Here is a 24804-nt window from a genome sequence, read left to right as displayed (position 1 = left end):
AGCGGCTCGTCTGATCACAGCTCCCATCTTTCGGATTATAAAGCCAGGCAACGGCCTGACAGTTCTCTGGGGCTGAAATCAGTCCTAGGCACTTGAAAAACCTACTCTTCTGAGCTACCTGCTACAATACACAACATTATATACATTACTGACATGTGTTTGCTATGCACTGTCAAACAAATCCTGCTTTTCACATTGGGTCTAGTTCAGCCCTGAAACGTAACTCTTTGGATTTTCCAAAAATGCTTCATTGCTTAACCACGCATTTATCTTGGAAGGTAAGAGACAACTTTAAAATAAGATGAGTGACTTTTACTGGACACAAACATGAATTTTAAATAGTGCTTCTGAAAATGAATAACGATTACATAAGGGGCAGCAAATCAGTATAGCAAAACACTGTGCTGTAGGACGCGTCACCCTTTGGATGAGAGATTAAACCAAGATCCCGACTACTTGCCATTAAAGATTCCATGGCGCTGTTGCTAAAGAACAGGGGTGTTAACCAGGCCAAATTGTACTCTGCGCTGGCACATTTGGCTTAAGCATAAGTCTCCCTTAATGCAACCAGTGAAGTAATGTCTCACTTCACCCGATCTTCTGTGAAGTGGTACTGCTGCACCTCAGCGGTGCTTGAACGATATCCCCTCCTAGGTGTAAAATGCCGTGGGATTCTCTTGGATGAGACACACTAAGTAGCTCCACTGAACTCTACATTACACAACTACTGCGGTTTAAGAAATGAAATTCTACCGCTATACAGATGCATTAAAACATGGACCTCTTACCCTGCAACATGATAAAAGTTAAAATATACAGTAAGCTGAATAAAAAAAGCAGTTCAAAAAATGAAAGTATTCCTCTGGGCAAATGCATTTCAAAATTGAGTTACAAGTGGTTCAAATTATTTAAGCAGTCTGCTGAAATGCAGAAGTGAAACTGACAAATATTTAGCACAATGTTTGAAGTCGGAGTTTTGGGTCTCTTGCTGTTCTTAAACAAAATTTTGACACTCACACGTGCAGGAAGGCGAGTTGCAAGATCTGTACTGGATCACCGCTCACCACAAGTTGGCCAGAGGAATTTCACATAATTTTGGGATCGCTAGGGTTTTCTTCCTAGACAATTTCTATTGTCAACAGTACCAGTTTCCCGGACTTTCTTCAGGGTCTTGCGTATGGCACTGCTTGAAAGTTGAGGTCCAGTTGAAGTCCGCCAACAGGAGAAGCTTTATTTGCCAAGCCAAACGCTGTGCGAGTGCTCACCACAAATTTCAGACTAATTCTATTACTGCCTATTTTGACATGGGGAAATTTATTGCGGTTTGGCACAATAAAAGTGGCTGTCAAGCAACCAGTCACATCATTCCAAGTCAACAACATAGCATTAGACACTATTTCACATTAAAAACAAACCAATAGTATATCATGTACTTTGCACTATATATACTGTGCATATGCTGCTTCTATAATTACTTCACAACAGAGTTGTGACACTTCACTGATCTGCTTAAATCACAAAAACGGTAAATGCAAATTAGAGTCTCAGGAAAAGCTGTGACAAAACAGCACAGAAAACACCACAAAATCTTCTTCTTTCCTCACCTTTGGCTCATCTTCAGCTCACAAAAACAGAGCTCAAATAGCTTAATATTAGTCTACCGTTGCTTTGAAAATAACTTTGCGTGTTAACTGTGCAGGGGAATCCCAGATATCCTGGATGTTTGGCTGTGAGCTACCAAACAACCAGTATATCTACTCGGCTAGATGTCTTAAGAAGTCCAGGTCCATTCTCAAGGACCCCAGTCATCCCAGTCACAAACGGTTTTCTCTTCTACCGTCCAGTAAACGGTACCGAAGCATTCGGTCCAAGTCCAACAGATTACGGAACAGCTTCTACCTCTAGGTGATAAGACTGCTAAATAGCCAACCTGCAGCTCCTTCAGCAAATCACCTGTAATGACTACATGGACATACAGTTTTCATTGTATTAGGCATACTGCACTACTTGGACATAATATATTGCATACACCATGGACACGCAGTAGCTCTATTATATATAGTTTTGTCTGAGTTTATTTTATTCAATTTCTATTACATTATTATCTATTATTATGGAACCTTATTTTGTAACCTTAATTTTGTGACCCCCCCCGGTGAGCTCATAGAAAAGACATTTCATTGCCAGCAACTCCTGCTGCACACTATTGTTGTGCACTTGACAAATTAACTTTGATTGATTGATTAATTGACTGAATCAAACCATTTGAAAATCTTTGCTGAAAACAAATGTTTGTGGTTTTAGCACAGAGGTTTAATGTACAGCAAGCTAAAAAACGTATGTAGCACATACATAAGACAGATCTATTAGCATAATTAAAAACGGGATCATAAGGGATATTAAAAAAACCCCAACACAGTCCAGAATCAAACATGGTTTTCATTATTCTGTTTCAGGAAAACCTCTCAAAACAACAACACACTTATTATAAGGGGCCACTTAATTTCCTCTCCTCGAGCCAAGATTTTTGAAGGCATCTGGGGTCTGGAAAATAAAGTTAGTATGCAAAAAACAGAGTCCCGCCTGTGTCAACTCAAATACACACAAAACGTACAGACATACTTTGGTATTTCTGAGCTCTCCTTACCCATATTTCGTGAGCCATAAATGGTGTGAAACAGCCTCCGGACTTATCCCTATGTCCCATGACCATGTAAGCAGCAATTTAAAGATGATTACAATCTTTGACACGGTAAAAAAAAAAGTCCTACCAGAAACAGCACATTAGGAAATGTGGCGAGTTAATAAACAGGCGCTACAAAGGAGTCAATATAATGGTCAAAAACAAACAAGAAAACCCTTCTCCACAGCTGTGATTTACTCATGCAGCGGTGTTACAGAGATCCCCCTGAGCTCCCAACTGCACTGACCTCTTGCTGAACTGTGAGGGGTGGGAAGATGACACTCCACAACCCTATGCTTCAGTCCCACCCAGCTGTGAAAGTAGGGCATTCTAAAAGAGGGTTTTAGTGCTCACATGAGTATGCTGCCCTCCCTCCCCACCATAAAATTCATTAGCAAAAAGCAACAACAATCTGAGACAGGGCTGACTGTGTCACAGTGCGGGTCAAGTTAAGGGAAAACAAATAAAACAAGCAGATGTTTCCCTGGCACTAAGCTCAGCTGCTATCATTGCCACATCCTATGTACAGTTCTGTATGTCAGCTCAGCCCTGCACCCGTGGCGTTATACAACAAGGACAGACCTAAGGACGTCCTATTTCAGGGACTAATGCATTATTCCTGACATTATTAAAACATCACAAAACCTTAAATGATATTTCTGCTACTATGTAGATTAAATAGTTATAACTATGATGGCACAGGTCCAAAAGAACTGCAGTGTTAAATAGAAATGTAGACACTACTGGATTCATTTATTATTTCATCTCAATACTTAGTCAAAAGGTACTGAAAACCAGTGTTACAGACTTCTTCTGGAAAGTAAAGAGGACTCTTGTGCTGCATATTTGTAAATCTTTTAAGAAGAGAGGAAATACTCAACTTTCATGACTTTCAGGTAACCTGGGTAGAGAACTTGTTAAAATATCGTAGTGCAGAATTGCGAACTTAGTTCCGAAAGTTTTCCTGTTGAGTAAATTAAGTTCTTAAAATAAAAACATTTTGTTGATCCTGTTTTTCCCTAGAATGACAGGAGTTAATCCTGTCCTGCCAACATTTTTACATTTAGGCCTGCCCTGCTACCATTAAGGAAAAAACAGCTTTCCATAACAGATTCCATACAGTCTACCAGGGAGCTCAAGTGTACACAAATGATAACTTCTCAAGTACTAACATTATATTATAAGACTGCAACAAAGTAACTGGCTAAGGCTAAATACCTTTGTTCCTAAAATAAGTGCATTTAAGCATTCCACTTAATTGTTTTAAACTACAGTTTAAAACCTTTTTTAGTACATTTCAACTCAATCAAATTTGCTATATATCATTTAATTATGAATTGCTGAAGGTGACATTCTGTTAAAACATCAACTCAAATGCACGCAGCATTTCAATTAGAGACAGCATGTTTTCTTGTTTTACTTGAACAGTAAATTGTTTTAGGAACGTAATTAAGTAAATCTGCAGTATTACACACTTTCTTACTACACAGATCTACAGAGAAAATATTTTTATCTGAAGAATAGAGATTCTAAAGTACAACCCCTTTTAAGCATTTAAATACTCATAAATATCAGGACATGCACTTAAGTTAAGCCATTCCCATTGTACTGAAAGGGGTTGGACTCCTGTTTTCAGACTGATAAAAAAAGACACTGAAGGGCAGCACAGTGGTGTAGTGGTCACTGGTAGTTGCTGTCCCCCAGTGCTGGTGACCTGGATTTAATTCTTGGACCGCAGTGTGGAGTTTGCATGTTCTCCCTGGGTTTGCGTGGGTATCCTCCGGGTGTTCCGGTTTCCTTCCACGGTCCAAAGACATACTGGTGGCTTTTTGGAAAACTGGCCCTTTTGCGAGAGTGTCGGTGTCTGGGTGTGCTCTCCGTCCCTGTTCAGGGTGCATCCTGCCTTTGCATGATGAAGACCCACTACAAAGGGTTGTAGCAACGGCACAAAGGATTATGGGATGTGATTTGCCATCCATCGGGGAGATTCACACCATCCGCTGTTGCAATAAAGCAGGATCCCAACCTGCCCGGCCACAGACTGTTCTCCCCGCTGCGCTCTGGCAAGTGGCACTGCACTATTAAAGTATGGACACTGGGCTTAAAAACAGCTTCTACCGTACTGCAACGTGCATCCTTAACAGCTACCTCAGACTCAAGGCACGTCTGCACTGTGCACTTTTTGCTTCTTCTACCATGTTTTTTTTTCCCCCACTACTACATATTTATTGTTCTGGTTGTTATGATTTATTATGGTCGTTATTATCTGGTTGTTATTCTTTATTATGCTGGTAATGTACTGTCTCCATGGTGTGGTGTCGTCTGCTGTACTGTGCATGTCCCGAGAGATCAGCGCAAAGAAGAATTCCACAGTACATGTACATATGGCAATAGACTCCTCTACTATATTCCTCCTCCTACCTTGCATCTACCGCTTCCCGAGATCTGGTTCCCCCCGCGCCCCTGTATTGGATCAAGTCGGAAGAAAATGGATGGATAAGCAACACTACCTACCTCCATTGTCTGTCCTCTTGAGGGCACCATCCTTATGGGGACAGAGCTCACACCTCTGAAATGAAGAGAGCCAAGGCATTATGATTCCAGTCTTAAAAAATTCGTTGCATATCAAACACATCCGAAAAAACCTTCCACTGCCTAGTTTGCTGTACTTCGCGTATTGCACTCTTCCAGCATTAAGGGATGAAAAACAGAGGCAATTAAAACCTGCGAGAGACACTGAGCTTCGGCTTTCGCGCTCCAAGTTTCGATTTTTTTTTCTAGGTGTAACGGGCGGAACAACTGCTGGGCCGGAGCTTAAAAAGCAGAAGCAACTTGTTACGTTCAGTAACAACGGAACTTAATAGATAGCAAATTCCACTGAAAACTAGATAAAGTTCAAACAGACCAGAAGACCTCAGCAGCGAAATGTGGCAATTTTGTGAAATGTTGCCCCTCGCCCCTCAGTGAAGGGGTGTAACCCTGGTGTCCCGGCCAAATTTCCCATTGGCCTTTACCAATCATGGCCTCCTAATATTCCCCATCTACGAATTGGCTTCATTACTCTGTTCTCCTCCCCACCAATAGCTGATGTGTGGTGAGCGTACTGGTGCACTGTGGCTGCCGTTGTATCATCCAGGTGAGGGCTAGACTGGTGGTGGTGAAGGGGAGTCCCCGTTGCCTGTGAAGCGCTTTGAGTGGAGTGTCCAGAAAAGCGCTATATAAGTGTAAGTTATTATTATTATTAAATATTAACTTTTACTTGAAGACAAAGCCGTCAGACAGGAAAAACAAAGGGCAGATGGCACTTCGTTTTACAACAGTACAGGATAATAATGAGTGATCTAAACACTTGTAATGCTGATAACCTGAGAAATTCCACAGTAGAGGAAAAGAATCCTATCCACCCTGTAAACCGCTTATATTAATGTTTTATATGAGCTCTAAATCAGGTTTTAATAAAAGTTCATTTCAGATGACAATTTATAAAGAACGTTAAGGCACATGTGCTTATAAACTATTAACTATGTAACTTACCAGCTCACCTCATAATAAGGAACGCTATTTTCACACAAAGTTTTTCTAGATCTCAGACCTTGAGTGATTTTCATGAGTACTATATTACAGCATCGGCAGCCAGCTAAAACTACAACTGCAATATCCAGGTATACCAAAAAATAGCCACAAACCGTTAATGCCTACTCATTTCAAAATCCGAAAAAATACCAACTAAGAACGGAAAGTACAATTCAAATTGAGTCTATAATTGGGGTGGACTATAAGCTCTTTAGAACTGCGAGAGAGAACATTCTCAGGTGTGAAGAACTGCACTATATTCGAAAATGGGCACCTGAACCAGGAAAGATTAAACCAGTGTCGTAGAGCTTTTGGTGTCAGATAAGTAAGCTGGTGAGGTGTCGACACAATTACACAATTTCATTCATACCTTCGGAACAACTGAGGAGTGTGAGCAAAGCAGAGACAGGTACCCAGAATTGTGACCTGTAGCCCCAGTACAGACAAGCTCACTGATTGCTATCCCGATATTTTGTTGTAGCCCAGAAAGTGTTAAAAAAAAGCTACCAGCATGTTGGCTACATTATCTGTTACAATGCTCACAACATCGGCTCACAGAACTACGCTACAGATTATCTGCTGGCAGCTTAAGAGGACGCTATCTGCAACATGATACCCCTTGAATCTCTTGTGAGCCAACATAGCATCCTTCTTAAAATTAGCAATACAGTGACGAGTGATGATAAAATAAGCACGTCACGACTAGAACTGTCCACTCCTGGAATTTCAGTGCAAGCAGAAGCAACAGTGACCTGAGACGGGCAGTCGTCAGGCACAAGGCGATAGCTGAGCTGGCTGTGAGCAGGCATGTGAGCAGTCTGAGGGCTGCACAGAAATCAGCAGTCTTGAATCTTTCACGCATGACAGCTGCTGAAGGGACTAGGCAAAAAAAAAAATCCAGAATAAGCTGGTTTGTGAGGTCCCGTGGCCGGGACAGACATGACGGTCAGCAGTGAGGGTGGACAGCTGTGGTTTTGGCATGAGGTTGCTTCAACTCATATCTTACGTGGAAAAAATGGTTGCAAACTGGCAATAGTGATCCAACGAGAATAGGTGTGATTAGGAGATCGCCCCTAGGAATCCCAAACCAGGAACAGTGACGATTTTAAACCTCTTAAATTGCATTAGGATTTATAGACCAGAAATGACAGGGGTAAATGCATCTAGATTAACACCTGCCATCAGGAGGGGGCCTGCAGTGAAAGACACAGGATACACGAAAAGCCTACTTTATACGAGGTCGCAGAAAAGGCTTTGGGATTCTGCCCCATTCCTCTCCGAGTGCCTGCAGCAGGTGCCTCTTCATCGTCTCTGAGCTCAAGATGTCACACATTGTCCCTGGTCATCCAAAATAATAAATGGAGCCCATGGTTTGCTAGCAAGGTGTCCACGGCAAGACCATGCCATCTCTCAAGAAAGCAGTCGTTGCTTATGTAACATTAGGATATATATATTGCCTTATTGAAATACAATTTCAGCAAGAACCTACAGAAGGGCAGCAAGCAAGGTCCCAGGACTTGATCAATGTACTGCCATGCAGCTACCAATCACGACAGAGGGAGATCTATAGTGACAAGAAACCCTCACCCCAGCCATCACTATCTGGCCTCCTCATCGATTGGGCGGTGGTATACACTAATTATTGCATCATTCAGCTTCCGTGCTCTCTGATGTCCATCACAAAACCCTGATTCATCGTTAAAGACAAGGCTCCAATTGTGATTAATCTACCTAAGTGCAGTCCAGCTTCCAACTTTAATGGCTCAAAAGGCATTGTTCTCTTGATGTGTGGCATATTAGTTCCTGTTGTTCTGGATTTTCAACAGAATCGCCCCCATCACCTTTGCCCCACTCAATTTTCACTAATGAGGCAATTAATTGTGAGGCAGCAGTTAAGTCACTCAAGTGCATCACAGTCTGTCATGACTGATCAATTCATCAAAAGGGCATCAGGAACATTTAGCCAATATGCAAAAATCTGAGGACTTTATTTGTCTCCATAACATGCATGCATAATTAAAATACAATTTCATTTTATATTCCAAAGAGTTGGAGATGCAGGGAAAAGGCTGCTCGAAATGTAGCTCACCTTCATGTGTGTGAAGGTGGCGGCTGTTCTACATTACCCTGAGTCCTCCTTACTGCTGAGTCTGCTTACACTTCATCTTGAAGTTACCAGGGGTAGTCATCTGGCCCGGGGGGGCATTGATAGTTGGTGAAAATGCAAGAATGTGCTGGCATGATAGCTTGCTTGAAATACAGCACATAGCTGCAAATGAAACTTGAGAAGGAGGTCTCTTTACGCCAGGCTCATAATTAACAGTTCATATGGATGCATTCAAGTGTACATTTCTGGTCACTAACCAAGGTATAGTCATTTATTAAAGATAATTACACTTAATTGCTTTCAATATAAAGCAAATTCCAATCAGTTTAGTGGGTCATGTTCATTGATAATTCTGAAATGGCACCACTGAGCAGCGTTTAATTATGTGAACTACATAGCGGAAAGACAATCGCAGAGGTGTGCCAAGGTTTATCTAACAGCTTGGCTTATATTAAATCATATTACAAGTTGCACAGAAACTGATTTCAGATCACCTTGTTTCCATTATCTTCACTGGGAGCCACTAGGGTGGTGAAAAGAGAAACTGCTGACCAAGTTGTGTCATTCTCAATAGCCCGAAGATACAAGGTTTTCGTTCCAACTTGCAGGGAGGGGGCAACTCTGGTCCTCAAAGGCCTCTATCCAGAAGGTTTAATAGATCTCTTTGAATCTCATATTTCTTAGAACAAGGAAAGGTTTTAACTTGTCCAGTTACGAAAATAATGAGTTTCAATTGGGACTCGGGTCCAAAGAAAACCACAAACCTGCTCGTCCTGCAGGACTGGAGCTGTGCCCCCAAGCTGTGATCCAATTACTTAACCTCTCAGAACAAACGGTTCCAAATGTTTTAAAGTTGAAGGTTCGAAAGAAATATTCCATTCAAATAACTAATAATTGGGAGAAAAAGTACATGAATCATTCTGATTAAGCCAATAATTAGGCCACATTTAAAATAGCTCAACCTCAGGCCAAATTTTTCTTCAGCCTGTGCCTGGAGGAACATGCTGGACCAGTTCCCACTGCAGCAGAGATTTAAATCTCTAGTGCTAATTGATCTGCTTGCTTGTTCAGACTTAACTTGTTTCTCCAGTTAGTCCAGAGCTTCAAAAACGACCTACTTCAAGCACAGTGCTTCCAACAATGATGGTATCCGATTCACACTTCACACTTGTTCTCCTACTTAACATCTGGTGTAGACTAAAACATATTTGAAACTTATAACCTCATCCTGAGCACATCTGCAACCAGGTTTTTACATTTAAAAGCACTCTTTCTGTCTGCAGAAAAAAAAATCTGAAATGGAACAATGTGCTCTGCAATGGCGAGCCATGTTTTAAAAAAAAAAGGTCAAACATTGTGGATTTTTTTTCACAGTACAAACAAAAAAGAAAAGGATGACCCTGTGTCATACTTGTCTTAGAAAATCAGAAAATGATACAGGAAATCAGTCTTACAGCACTTTCAAAAACTAAAAACATACTATCTACATGACTGGTTAACTTAATAAAAAGGCCTTCTTATACAGGGCTTTAACTCAAGCAAACAGTACTTGAAACTTCAGCCTCATTACCAAAGAAAAATGAATGGTAATTTTATCAAGACATTTCTTTTAAACTTGTACTGGACTCCGGTAGCTATCGTTTCACTTACTACTGGTATACATGAAGAACATGTCTTACAGACAGGCCACATACCCATATATTCAATGTTTTTAAGCTTTTGGCAAGTCCCTCTTCTTCAGCGTCACGGATAGCAGATCTTCCTCCTCCATCTGGGGATTGCAGACTTGACTTTCTTCCTTTCCAACCCTTTATCTTAAGCACAAGGGTGGGGCGTGGCACATGAAACACACAGGAGGCCTTTTTAGTACGCTGAATCTTAACTTCGCCTCGGCAGAACCTCCCTGCACACTTACTGGCTAAAGATGGACGGGCTTTAAACTACACTGGGAGAATGAGGCTAGATTCTCAAAGAACGCCATCACGCCTTCAACATGTTCCTGCAACATGACACAATTCTGTTTCCAGATGGCCTCTGAAGTCTAGGTCCACTGTCACCAAGTTTCACACTAAGCTTTGAACTTTGCATTAAATATGAAAATAATCAGTTATTTTCAGCACTCTGGCAGGGAAAGGGGTTCTTTTTTGGTATTTCTTGGGTCATAAGAAAATTTTTAGAAGTGTAGGGAATACAAATGGCAGAAAACAAAAAGACCTAGAGGCACTAGATCATTTATATTGATCACACAATCATCCTTCTAGATGAAAACTTTGCCAAGCATGTTTTTTAAAAGCAGTAATCAAAACATTTAAGGGAGCATATTAAATTTTTGCAACTAAAATTCTTATCCAACGTCAAATTCCAAAACCTAATTCTACCTAACCAACGCTCTCATTTGCAGTTCAGGTTGGTGGTGACATGATTTTCTTAAGAGTTAAGTTTTAACCATTTATCTTTTACCACTCACAAATATTGCCTTAGGGAGGGATTCCAATGATGTCCCACTCTGATTAATGGAATTGTAACCCCTTTGCTATGGCAAATGTCAATTAGTTCACAGGCACAAAACCTCAAGCTTTGCACATTTTCAAACTACTGTGCTTTTGGCCAAAACAGTCACAGTTATCTTAACCACAATTAACAGGATAAAACAAAAATACAGCACCAACATATCAAATATCAAATATTGTGTTATTTTATTACACACATCAAATGGACAAAAAAAAGTAATTTGCCAGGTTACACAATTAGGAACACCACCAGGACGTTGACGTTGAAAGAGCAACAGTTTTCAACGGCTGGGATTCTAGAAAATGTTCAGGACTTCATAAACCTGAACACAGCAGCAGACCTCCAATCCCACCTGGAGCTGCTAACAGATTATTTAAGCAACGCTGCAAATATCTGGCAACATCTGCAAAGTGTTAGGTCCAATACAGTGCAACACCCAGTCAACAGATCCACACTGTGACTTATCCAGGACACTCTAATACCGCAAAGTTCTGCCTAGAATGCCAATCTGTTGAAAGTCTTCCAAGCTCTCCAAAAATCCCCAACGCATCTGACAGGCCGTGAGTAAGTTCGTGAAGACGAATAGGCAAACACTAAACTATCCTGGTTTGTGAAGTTGATAGAGGCTTTTACTGACTCAGGGGAGTAAACGAACCTGACAAATCAAAATACTTTAGTTTTGGATCTTCCTTTGCAATTTTGAGCAACTTACGTTTCCCTATAAAAGGGATCAAAGTGAGCCTTTAAATTTTGATAAAAAGTATAAACAACAGTTGCCGTCATCGAAGGGGTACAGAATGCCTTTGCAAAGCAATCTCACAGAAAATGTAAATACAGCTGTCACACGCTAGGGCTTTTTCACTGGGCACTTTCAATCGTAGAAATCGTTCCCCCCCCCCCGTTTAACAGCATGGCTAAAGCAAAATTTTTATCCTTTAATGAGTGACTATGTCCTCGAGCATACCCAATATAAAATCTTATCCATCAACCCTCTGTCCAGATCAACACTGCATTTATCTTAACTCAAGCACTACACCCTAGGTTACTCACGCACGCAAACCTGGCATCATTAATCTTTCTCAGATACATGCTGGCTATAGCTGTACAGTATTAAGATTCTGACAACCAGAATCCTGGACAGTATAGCTATCGATCCTGCTCGTGAAAGAGCCTGACAGAGATATGGTATCCTCCAACTGTTAGGCTTCAACTCCGAATCCTTTCCACAATTCATTTCCACAGCCGCTTTGGAACACAATGATTGAGAAGAGCAGCTTGTGCAATCCAGTTCACATTGAGAACAGCAGCCCATCCGCTGACATTTTAAGAAGTTGGCTACTGTCAGAGCATACGGAAAGAAAGTATTTAAAAGACAGCCCACTGCAGGATTAACAAAGCAAAGCTGGATGGACACAGCAATCCAAGGTAATCACTGGATACGGTTTTCCAAGCGCTCTTTAACCTAACCGTTTAAGATCTTTTGTCCATATAGGATAAATATGTTCATTGTATAAATCTGTTGCTCAGTTTTATCACTAAGCCAAAGCTAGTGAAAAATCACTTGAAAATAGCCCAGCTCATACTGATCCAAACAGGGACGCCACTATTGCCAAACGGAATGGAAGTTACTTTGGAGCAATACATCTCTTAGTCAGGCTGGTACTGAACTAAGCTGCAACAAATCAATACAATAGCACACACGGGGACTTCACTGGAAGACAACATTTTGGCATCTTTTCAATTTCTGAAAAATTGCCTGCATTATCCCCCCCCCCCCTCTACAGCGGGTCGTGCCAACAGCTAGCTCCACGTGATCACAGCAATCTTCCCTTGCCCTAAGACAGAGAGGCGTCCCTGTCCATTCTGATCACACAAACATTCCAGTCACACGGCTGGTACTTCCAGCGCCCAGTTAGTTCAACAACCGAGCTTCTGTTTTGTCAAAATATTTTAACTGGAAAAAGCCACGGAGGAAGACAACTTCAATCGCCACATTACGACCGTCTTCTTTTTTTTTTTCCCTTTTTTAAATCGCTTGTCAGTAAATCTGTAACATACCGGCCAAAAACAGTACAGAGCAAATTAAAAGCGCATTATGGTCAGGGTAGTTTTCTCAAACTCCTTTGATAAACTGCAGCAGCAACAAATTACTGGTCGCACAGCTGAAGGGAAAATGAAACCCAAGACAATTTCAATATACATTAATGGCATACAGTACCGTCAACCACTTCACTCAATTTGGAAAACCATCTTTAAAAAAAAAAACCCTAGGCTGACTGCAACTAAATGAACCCCAGCAGTTTCTCCAGACTGAGCAAATTAATGTTTCTTTTGTGCAGTTGACATTAATTCTCTTAACTACTCAATGTACCTCATCCCTGCTATTCACTTCCTGAGGAAGTCTGTTGGGCTGAGTTGGAGATGATCGACAATAACGCAAAGACAAACAAGAGAGGAACTGCCAACAGGAAGCATGTCTTCAACAAACTACCTGGCTACCTAACTGCCAATTCCTTGGACCACAAAAAAATGACTTAGAAAAGCACAAGAGGGCTTGACGGCCTCTCTTCCTTTCTCAATCTTTTAAAATGTGATTAAAAAGAAGTAACTTTTCAAAGGCAGGCTATGACAGTAAAGAGAGGAAGAAGCTAATAGAGACAAATGTTTTAGGGATAAACTTAAATAAACTGACAGCAAATGTAGGAGGCATCGGGCTTGGCAAGAGATGTTCTCTTAATGAAAGCACACAGGCTTTGGGCCAAATACCATAATAAACACCAAATAGTTGTCCCAATAGCCACATAATAAAGTCCAGTGAATGTTATAATCTTCCATGAGAATGCTAAAGTTTTGAATACTCGCATCTCCTGGTGAGAAAATGTACACGTTATGTCAATCTCATCCGAGTACAAGCTATGATGGCCACCTTCATCTCTCCCCTCACCTAAAGATGAGAACCACTACGGGACTCTTAATGGATCAAGAACATGCTAAAGAAATTAATTTTGAGATAAGCTAGGTCATATACTGTTGATGGCTTGTGCTTGGCGTGTTCAGGAGATGATTAAACCCACATTGCGGGAGATTTATTCTTGAATAACGGAAGGTTTATCAACGCTTCGCAGCTACGCAGAATCTATCTGGCACTTGGCGCTAAGAGCATCCGAGTTAAAAAAAAAACTTTTTGGAAACCAGGAAATCCTTGGCGTTCATGGGGCTTACTTCTGGATCTCTGAGCAATGCACAGCATGGGAATTTTCTCATAAGGAATGTCATTCCATTTTCATGCTGGGTGCATACAGCTGTGCCTACTGGAGATATTTTACAATTGTGTCCCTCAGGCATTAACAACAAACTGATGTATGACTGGGATTACTTTCTGCAGTATATTACCCAATTTTTCAATAAGAAATCGCAGGTCAGGGAAAGCATGGTCTCAACAGACCCTTTATTCACCTATAAAACCCTCTAGAGTAGCTACTGTACCAACACTACCACATAACTTGCTTACTGTGAATTACAACTGCCTACAACAATGCAAAAAACGTCCCGGGCTTAGAACAAAAGATGAATGAAAGTAACCAACCATGGCATATTCTTGCAATCATTCACAGTTTTTCCACCTAACTGCTTTCATGTCATGAGAAACCCTTAACTTCCCAAAAAAAAGGGAAAAACACATTCATAATCAAAACTTTTTTAGAACACGTTTCTACAGCAGCATGTGGACTCACGACCAAAGATGAGCCCAAATAACATTAAAATTCCAGAAACACTCACTCACTGCAAAGAATTCAGCTCTGAAATATGAAAGACCTAAGGAAAATCCAGTTACTTTGATGAGAAAGCAAATCTTTACAAATAAAATGCTGGCACACTTAAAAGATAAGCAAGCATGCAATCTCATTTGGATGTAATCCTATTACAGGAATGTTTGGTTTTTTTATTCTACAATGTTAACAAATTACAAAGGACTCTGAATATTAAAACCAACAAGCTTTGTTTTGAGAAAGAAAGTTGCTAGATTCCAAGCACCAAGTGGATCACCTTCATAACAAAAAGGATTATCTTGAAGTTTAACTGTTGCAATCGTAGCGCTGCGCACACCAGGTTAGTGTAAGGTGTTATGCGAGATTTCTAGTCACACCTACAAACTTCTATCATCGCCCCAAATTTTCTTGTTCTTCTAATGTACTGGAGTTGCAATACAAAACTCCCAGCCTGATACCTACAGAGGCAAAGCTGTCCTGTAACATCCAGTCCTGAACTAATCCAGTTGTTCTGGCCAGTTATCTTCAGCATACACTAAACATATTTGGCATTCAGTAAGAAATAATAAAGGCATCTCCAATGGCAGGAACTGGAGAAAATTATTTCAACCATCCGACAGCAATGATAATGCATATGTCCCAATTATTATGCTTTGGAATCCTTCCCCTTACAAACTAAAGACTATTGAGCAGAGTGATAATGATTGCACACATGCTTTGGGAACCTGAGACATTCAGAGGTGCAGCACAAAAAAATAAATAAATGACACGTGGCTTTTCAAGTACGGTTTTGTGTGACATCACTCATTACTCACAGAAGACCAGTGAAAACCAGGCGAGTTGGATTATTACAGTAAAGATTCGTTACTTTTCCACAGCAGACAGAAAACAAATACTTTTGCACTTGTCAAGTTCCCAGGTACTGCTCTCTCTTACTCAAAATTAACTCCAACATTTTCCCAGGCTACATGAAGTGTAAAAATAAAATATATTTTTCCCCCTACATAAAGCAGAAAGCCATACAATCTCACTTTTAAGTATTTCTCATTAGGAAAATGGTCATGCAAGGAACTGGTCACGCAAACATTTGATGAAAAGCCATCTTGTACCACTGCTGCTGGCCATCCTCTGATCTCATATTCACACTTAGTGATTAAAGAACGAGGCAACGTTGGCAGCAACTTCAACCAGCTTCAATGCTGTTTCAACTTCAATGACAATGGACTTTTGTTTTGCTGTGGGTGGGGATTTCAAGTTCAGTTAAATAAAGAGTATTGTATTAAAAAAGGAAGAGTACCTTTAGGAGGAAGAGGCAAAGTTTGGACAACTTTAACCCATTACTGCAGTGATTACTTCTTAACATCGGGAGTCTCAGGGTACTGAAAAATGGTTTTGGACTTAAGTCCAAATTACTCAACGCCTCGATCAAACGTTAAAAATTAAAACTGGGGTAAAAAAAGTTCATTAAAATGGAACAAGACTGAAGAGTTGTACGCCTGCTTATTTCAACAGAAAAGAAAACCGGGACCTTCAGTTTTTCCCAGACAAAAATCCAACACTGGCAAGCAGTGGCAAAATAAAACCGAGAGACCTCGATTTTCCACTTCCAGTGTAAAGTAAACCCTGTGAAACGAAAACAAGCAATTCCTGTCTGTTTTCACTAGGGCCACTCTGTTAAAAATGAGTCTGTCTGGGAAGACATTTATCACGATGTAAGGATTTCCATAGCAGGTCATCACCCATGACGCGGATGGGAAGGGAAAAAAAAGTTACTGAACTTTCCGAAACATGTCTTTGCAAGAATTCCAGTTACTTTAAAAACCAAAAAGAATAAACTTTCTTACCAACTAAGTTTGAGAATATTCACATTTGCTTCAATACCTACCAAAAACACAACAGCAAAGTCCTCATAAAATGACTGAGGACATATTCAATCTCATTTCTATTCTCGATTGTTACTCACCCTATATAGTGCAACAATAAATGTCACTATGGTCAAATGTAAGCAAAGGAATTTTTGCAAGAAAACTGAAAACCTATGGTTTGCACTAGAAAGGAGTTCTGAAGTTTGAACAAAACAAACATGATTTAAGGATCTCCATTAGACTGTGGGACTAGGGAACAAATACAAAAAAATAATATAAGCTTATGTAGTTACATTCATAGCTTCCCAGGTCAAGTACAAAATTAAAAGATTTAAGTGGTATAATTTTTGGTTTAACCAGTGTAACTTCACACTACAAAAACATTACTGAACTGCTCCTACGAAAGCAAACTACAAAACGTAAGCATTAAAAGAAACAATAAGATAAGGAGAAAGGGGCCAGGAAACAAGTATATTCCAGTTTCCTGAAATGAAGCAAAACAGTTTTATCTGCGTCTAGAAATGTAGGTTAATAGTCAAACTTACCACCCTAGCTGCTCTCTCCTGAGATTCACATTTTCTGCAAAACCAGGGGCCAGTAGGGACTTGAACAATGCCATAACATGCTGCAATCAGGATAAAATTACAATCAGTATGCTTGCAATATCTGGGTACCGTAAGAACCACGATGCACACAGACCACAGAACAGCCATGGAACTTTGAGAGTGGGGCTGACAACATTCGTAGCTTCTTTTGGAAATGACACACAGCATGTGAAGAATGATCAGCAGCAATACGTGATGTGTGATGTGATTTTTTTTTGTCTGAAGCGTTGGATAAAAACCTCCAATAGCTTTTAAATCACCGAATGTGCTGGTTCTGCTAATGTGGAAAAAAAAACATTGTTCATAAACTGGACAATGCGGTCACTGCCTGGCAAATGTATTATAATGTCCAAGGAAGAAAAAGCATTCATCGGTACCTACTCATGTATCTGCCCTGTTGTCTTTAAGATGTACCAGTGTCCATGTACCTGGGATGTACTCTGTCAAAAACCGAGCTCATACCAAAATTATCAGCATGAAAAAGAGTGGGTGCCAGTGCAATCTGCACATTAGCAGTGATTGGTGGGTTTCTGATTTAACCTGTTAAAGGCCCGTATTCTTTTATAATTTTTAATAAAATACTGCAGATGAAAAAGAGCTAGGGTCTGCAAATCCTTTTGGAACTTCTGAAGTTTTCGGCTCACTTTTCAAGCAAAAAGCCAGGGACAAAAAGCAGTCTGAACTGAGCACATCGGAGACACCTAAAACCAAAACAACCTGTACTCCCATCTTCCAGAAAGAGGTTGCAAAAGGTTAAAGAACTCCTAATAAGACAATGGTGTGGGTATACGAGGAGAACATGTGTACTTCAGCAGAGTTTCATAAAGTTTTTGCTGGTTCTCACCTGGTTACAAATAAAAATGTGAAATATGCTCTGGCTCGAAAACCATTCATAAATGCCCCGTTAAGATTTGCTTTCCTCTTAATAAACTGAAAGTGCATTGACTTTATCAGCCCGTAACAGAAAGGGCCTAAAACAGGCATCTCATTAGTAATATATTACAATATATGGACCAAACTTGTATTTGCCTAACATCTCCTAATCACTAACAGTACAGCTATACAGCAGAGTTAATCAAAGTTTTTTTTTCCCCCCAGTCATGAGATGTTATATTGTAAGTAAAAGGTATAAACGCAAGTTTTGTATCATAAGCAAATGTGGTAGCTTACGGCGGGTTACATATAAAAAGGGTCTAAATTCCTCTTAAGGTTACAGCGGAGCAGGAAGACCAGACAGGACCAGGGAGTCGTAGACGTCAATCGCCATGGAAACGTGTCATGCTAAACTTTTGGAAAAGTCGTATGTCAATACTAAGGAACCGGAACCGTTTAAAAAGTGTAGAAACCTAACAAAACACGAGTATTCTCTCTTACAGACAACGCAATTTGACATACGAGCAAGTTTCCCCGCAAATTACTGTTTTCATTACCATTCGTGCTTGCTCAGAATGCCACCTGTATAACCGTGCGCCCTCGTGTCTTCACACAGAGCAAATGTCACCGGGAGAACACGGAGCTCTCCCACGCATTATTAAAACGACAGGGAGAAATGTAGTGGATTTTTTTTTATCGTTAGCAACTTCCCAGAGTCAAGATATTTCAAATCGCAATATATATATATAGTGGGAAAGGGGACAGATGACCCTGAATAACTTGCAGATGAAACTGATCGTTCACGTCTCCCCAAAGCGTGCAAGCACCGCCACACTGAAGCCCACCTGAACCCCCCCTCCCCTCTGGACGAGAGCAGGAGAGGAGCGGAGTCTGGATGCACAGGCTGAAAACTGCGAACAGGAGTTCCTCTTGACTGCGATCACATGACATCTAGCTGCGCTCTCTCTCTCTCACTCACTCTGCTCCCCTCGGCCGGAGGCCGTTTGGTAAACACGTCCTCCTCGCTTCCTTCCTCCCCGGTCCGTGCCTGACGGGGCCTCGGAGCTGCTGCTGCTACTACTGCAGCGTGAGCGATCTGCCCTCCCCCCTCCTCTCCCCCTCACGCTCTCAAATAAAAGTACACAAGGCACGCAGGTGCTAAGGGGGGACGAGCGAGGGAAGGAAAAAAAAATAGAGCGATCTGAATTACCTTGGTGAACAGCGACATTGCAGCCATGCCCGTCACAGTAAACCAGTGGATTTTCAGCCCAACCTCTCTCGTCTGAGCAAACGCAACAGCCTCCAATCATCTCCTTCATATTATTCGAGAAGTAGTCTTCTTCCACTGCCAGGGACGGCTCGCTGGATACCATCTATCGGAGGGGAAAGTAAAGCGCACAGGACAAAAGGAACGAGCGTTTTCTGAGGGTTTCCTCGACACTTTCCCCGGGGTTCGGCTAGGTTCCACTTTGTTGCAATGCCATGTTGTTTGGTCGTGGCTCCCCCTACTCACGCCGTAATATTTCACTCACACACAGCACGAGCTTGGGACTCTCGGCGAATGGGGCTGCCAGAGCGCATGCGCACGGGGGAGAGCCTCTCAGCCCGTAGCAGGAAGGCAGATCCTTGCGAAGCGGGCGCCATTTTGGCTCTATCCCCTTTTCACCGTCCCCCCCCCCCAAGGCGAAGCCATTTTGGCTCTTTTCCAACACGTCAGCGCGGATCTATCATTTTACAAATCCCGTATTTAATTTGATTTAACAAGTATATGGCCTAGAGCGCAGATTCTCAACTCCGGACCTAGGGGCTGGAACTGCCGCAGGATTTCTCAAAGCGCTTTTTAAATTGTCAAAGCCAAAGGCTGTCGAGAAGGAATCATTTGGTTCAGTAAAACTTTAATTGGATAATATCACACTTCATCCAGGTTAAGACCTGTTTAGAAATTAAGCAGACATACAAAACTATTTTTACGGATTGGAGCTGATAACCTCTGTCCTAATATTTTACATATCCGTTTACCGTGAATAATAAGATTTGGAACTCCAATTTAAGACATTTAATCAGTATCCCTGAAATAAGTCAGTATTTTGTTTATATTTGGGGTGTCCTTCGTGCCTTGGTATGAAAGGAATAGTTAGGCCATTATGTTTATTCTGAGCCTTTCTTTTCTTTTCAGTTAACAAACAATAGTAAAATATGAAATAATAACACGAGTCTTTCGTAACTTCGGTTATTCTAACTTCAGTTATTAGCTCGGTGAATTTCACATTCCTAAATGCTTAGATAAACATGAAACAACAAGCCCTGGTGCTTTCTGTAAAATATATATTTAAAGATACTCCAGAAACCAGACATGTGGTCATGCTCTGTTGTACTGTGAAAACAACACTGAAGTAGGCCTGTGTGCTTTTAGCTCTTATGTTTGTCTCCTGGTGTGATCTGATGCGCGGTCACGCTGTTTTGCAGTTTAAGAAAGGTTTATACACTGAAATATGTTCTGGGTGGAGCCGAAGGGAGATTCTCGCAGCGCCCTGGCCTTGTTGTGTAAGAAAGAGAAGCGAGACTGAGGAATCCTGTGCTTTGTGTTGACCGGGAGGGAAATTAAAAACTTGATGCAGAGTCTAAAGTAGCCTTTTCGTATTAACTTTCGTAGTAACTGTTTGAGAGGGTGAGTTCTCTTGTGTTTTACCACTCCACAACTACCAGAACAGGAATGTGTTACTTTTTCCCGAATAAATAGGGGGAGGGGTGCACTCTTGGGGAGCTGTTTATTTTATGGACAATCTAACACATTTTACTTCCGTTTTGGATGTTGTTTTTCCCCCCCATCCAACTGCAAGCGGCGAATGGACAGTACAGTGAAGACTCTACATTGCTGTAGGCTTCTGCTACCTGGTTACTTTATTTTTTTCCAGATAAGTTACGGTAACAGATTGTACGGTTTACGGGGACGCGAAAGGCAGATGTGTGGTATGTACTCGAGAGTGTTCTAGAAACGTAGCGATAGGCGAAAAACAACCGCATGGTTAACTGTATTTTGCTTTTGTAAACGCCGCTTATTTTGTGAATGTTTAATACACGAGCAATAATACTTAAAGAATAAATTCATCTGCCTCAGTCAACGTTTTTTATTCTTGCTTTAAGTAATCCCCGACCCCATACTTTATGAATGAAACATTCCGCATCGAGCCATGTTCTTTTTTAATTTTAACAAATATTTGTTTTATCAACCTAGTAAATCCCTATATTAGAATGTTTTTAGATAATTTTCCTTCGGGATTCGATGTAGGAAAATGTAATCCGAAAACAGCTTCACATCCTCTATTGCTTAAATCGCAGCCCTCGGATCAATAAATTGGGAAGCTGGAATTCGACACAAACTTTTTATTTCACTTGTTGGCACTCCAAAAATGCATTACTTTATACAGTGCCTCGATATAATTGTAATTATTGTAACTTGTAAATTAGTATTGCCTATTTATCGCCTGTATCAGACAGTAAATACATGTTGAAATCTGAAGGCGATACATTGTAGGCAGTTCGTTATCAATTCTATTTATATAAAATAATACATTATCAGCGACTTTCTTCGTCTGTGTTTTATCAATATCACCTTTGTTACTTTTTTCCTTGGACGCAGACCACTGTATAAACAAATAAATCTGATTACTTTTTCCTACTATTCATGCGGTTTCTGTGTATTTTGATACTGAGAAGCAGCAATAAATAAACTGGATTATTTTGTTAAGAATTTAAAACTAATATCTACTTAGGGTTAGGTATCTAGGATTCGGAAAACATAGAGCGCATTGCATTGAAAAGCAAATGTATTTGAAAACGGTGTAAAGTTAAAGTAAGCTTTTTCAACAGGATATCTTTCCTTCATTGATTTAAGAAGCGCAAAGTATCACAAAATAGAAGCACCAACTCATTTTGAATTACATGTTCGCCTTTTGATATACTTGGGTGCACGTTATGTCAAAATACCATACAATTGTAGGTTTTACATTTTTCTAGAGTCTATTACTGGGCGTATTATTATGTTAAAAGCTAAAATACTGCGTATTTGCCCGAAATATTCTGTTTTATAAAATAAACCAATCCTAAAATATGCGGAAAAAATAGATGCGCAAAAATTTAAATTGAAACAAATATCGAACCTACAACATTTGTTCTTGCAGAATCTTCGAAAACTGTCTGAAATACGTGTAGATCAAGCAGTCAAGTGGTCTTGTGGCAAATGCAGTAGACTCCCAAATTGAATTCTTTGATTTGTGTGCTAAACAATTTACATTTAACACTAGTCCAGCATCTCAGAGGGCAATAATGAAAAAAGTATGTTTGAGGTCTACACCCTAGGGTTAACATCTGATATGCTTGTTTGTGACTAAAAAGGTGTGACTGTTTTGCAGATTAATTCCTGCACTGCATAACAGAATACATCCAAATGCACGCACACATATTGATATGTGTACTGTGTGCTTCTGCGTTAAAAAAAAAACCCTATGTAGCCAATGAATTGATAACATCAAGCTGTATCATTTAGTGCAGGCTCATATGATTAGATTATTGTGATTTCTGTATAACATTTTTCTGAAATTCATTAGTTTATAGCAAGTTCTTCCATTTTCGCAGTAAGCTCCTTTTCTTCCAAATGGTTCAGTTCTCTCAATTGAACCTATACAAAATACATACCTGGTATTCAACTTCTGCAACTAAAGACTCTGAATGTACAAATTACAATGACTAACTCAAAACAGTTTTACATGTTTCATTTTACTAATGTATTTATCACGCTAGCCAAGGTTATTCTGCATAGCAACTTTTTTCAGTGTATTGAAGGCAGAAGAAAAAAACTTTTTTCCCCCTCACTCGTCCTCTGTCAAAAAAGATTATCATTAAGCATTTCCATTTCTTTATATTCAAAATGTGATAATTACATCCCACGTCTCTGTCCTGCCCATTAAAGATGCACTAATTGGTTATTCCAAACATTCTATAGTTGGTTGCATCTCTACAATACACGCTGTATAGTCTTCGTTTCCAGAGAAACGTAATATGTTTGCCAATAATTTATGGGGGCACACGAGGCTTCTCTATAAAGTACAGAAAATGAAAGGTTTTTTTTCTGAAGGACTGTCAATTATTTGCTTTAATTCTGGGATGCTTAAATGCAGCTTCTACATTAAGGATAAGGCAAATGTAAAACACAAAGCAGGACAACCTACTACAGCCTAAGAAAACAAAAAAAGGGTTCAAAGGGGCTGTTGCACTAGCAGTGCTACTGAAATAACAATGATTTTTAGTCTTGGGATATGATTAAGTCAAGGTCAACCTATTTTTCTCAAGTTAACTAAGCATTATTTCTGCTAAGCTTAAATGCTTGTATACACCTTAGCTCTCCACAGAGGGATTCTGTGTCCAACTGTATTTTTCAAATGGTAGGTCTGTATTAATGTGGCGATTTGTCAGTGCTATATTTTTACGCAAGACTCTTCATCCAACTGTAGCTTAGACTTAAGAAAGTTCTACTTTATTAACATCTCAAACAGCTGCATGAATGTCATTGACCATCAATAATGAATACAAGTCTTATTTTGCCTGGGTCAGCATTAAATAACAAATCTCCCACCCACCCAAGACAGACGCACACCTTCAACAACATCTGGTATCCTATTCAGCCCCACAAGCTGTGTTTCAGCTTGTCATGAAATTGCTGTTGAAGTGAGGACAATGTTTTAAGAAGTGTTAGGATCCCAGGAGTAGGTTCTCTATGCCGTGAAATTTAATGTGAACCGATCTTATTACCTTACTACTATCTTATTTGAAACTGTTTTTTGGCTCTATATTCATTCCCCAGTTCAATTTTGAACCACAGACACCAGAATGTTTTGGGTTTTTTTTTGCTTGAACTGAATTAATTGTCTCAACTTTATTACACTGTACTCACTGTTTTGGACTTATGAATAAGGTTAAAGCTGACAAAACGGAGGTTTTAGTTCAGCTTCCTTGCCCTTCCAATGAGCATGATACTTAATGTCAAATTCTGTAGAGCTTTTTGTTCTGAAGATAAATAGAGGGAAATGTTGTATCTCATCTTCTTTGATGTATTTTTTTTAAAAAGAAACATTGAACCTGTATGTTATATGTGCCACCACTATTGGTTTACTGGAGCACATCATAACATTTCAATGAATGAATAATAAGGGTTTTGTGGGGAAATTGAAAGTCATGGGACTTGTTTCCAAACTAATTATAGGAGCAGAAGAACCACATTTTCGCAAACTAAAAGAGGAATGCTTTGAATTGCTAAAAGTGCTAACATAAATCCTTAAAAGTAAAATCGGCTTAGCAAAGAACATTGTTATTAAGAAAGTTGTTCTGAAAGGTTTGTCGGGAGACACAGTTTCCAGGAATTAGAGTATTTGCTCACTAAAATATTTTGTCCCTGAAAATATTTAAGCAGGCCGTTTCTTCAGTGCTGCCTGACATAAAGTCCTTTTGCTATCGGTATTGAATAACTCAGCATGACATGCTTTTTAACACCCAAACGTTGTTCTTTGGCCGAGATACACAACAGATTAAGTATTTATCAGTCTTGCCATTCAGGATTAATATTGTTAAAATATGATCATGTTCAGTGTGAACTGTAAAAATGTTCATTTAAAATTTTGTTCTAGTATGATCTTATAAAAAATCCCATATTTCCACATCTTTTATGATAGGAAACAACTTATTTAGTTTATTTTTTTTACAAAGTACTATATTTTGGGGGAAGCAAAACTAAAAGTCACAACTGTAAATTTTAAATAAGCCT

General features: G+C 40.0%; 1 protein-coding gene across 6 annotated transcripts in view; it reads right to left on the bottom strand.

Annotated features, from left to right (window-relative positions):
- The window catches only part of mllt10 (MLLT10 histone lysine methyltransferase DOT1L cofactor), a 111917-nt gene that overhangs the window by 72738 nt on the left and 14375 nt on the right, over window positions 1-24804 (bottom strand). For 2 of the 6 annotated variants that reach the window (XM_088918382.1, XM_088918384.1), the window contains exons 1-4: window positions 19198-19498; window positions 17055-17134; window positions 10058-10177; window positions 5198-5252 (exon numbers count right to left, since the gene is read on the bottom strand). In XM_088918382.1, coding sequence (XP_088774508.1) covers window positions 5198-5252; window positions 10058-10177; window positions 17055-17134; window positions 19198-19360 — 418 coding nt within the window. In that variant the 5' untranslated portion in view covers window positions 19361-19498. Of the gene's footprint in view, window positions 1-5197; window positions 5253-10057; window positions 10178-17054; window positions 17135-19197; window positions 19499-24804 lie in introns of those variants that run through there. The other 4 variants (XM_088918383.1, XM_088918385.1, XM_088918386.1 and 1 more) reach the window with 4 other exon arrangements.

Source organism: Atractosteus spatula, chromosome 6, assembly GCF_055471065.1.
Source record: "Atractosteus spatula isolate fAtrSpa1 chromosome 6, fAtrSpa1.hap1, whole genome shotgun sequence".
In the NCBI taxonomy this organism is placed as follows: domain Eukaryota; kingdom Metazoa; phylum Chordata; class Actinopteri; order Semionotiformes; family Lepisosteidae; genus Atractosteus; species Atractosteus spatula.
Note: the sequence above shows the minus strand (reverse complement) of the source record. Positions and strands in the feature narration are given on the sequence as shown.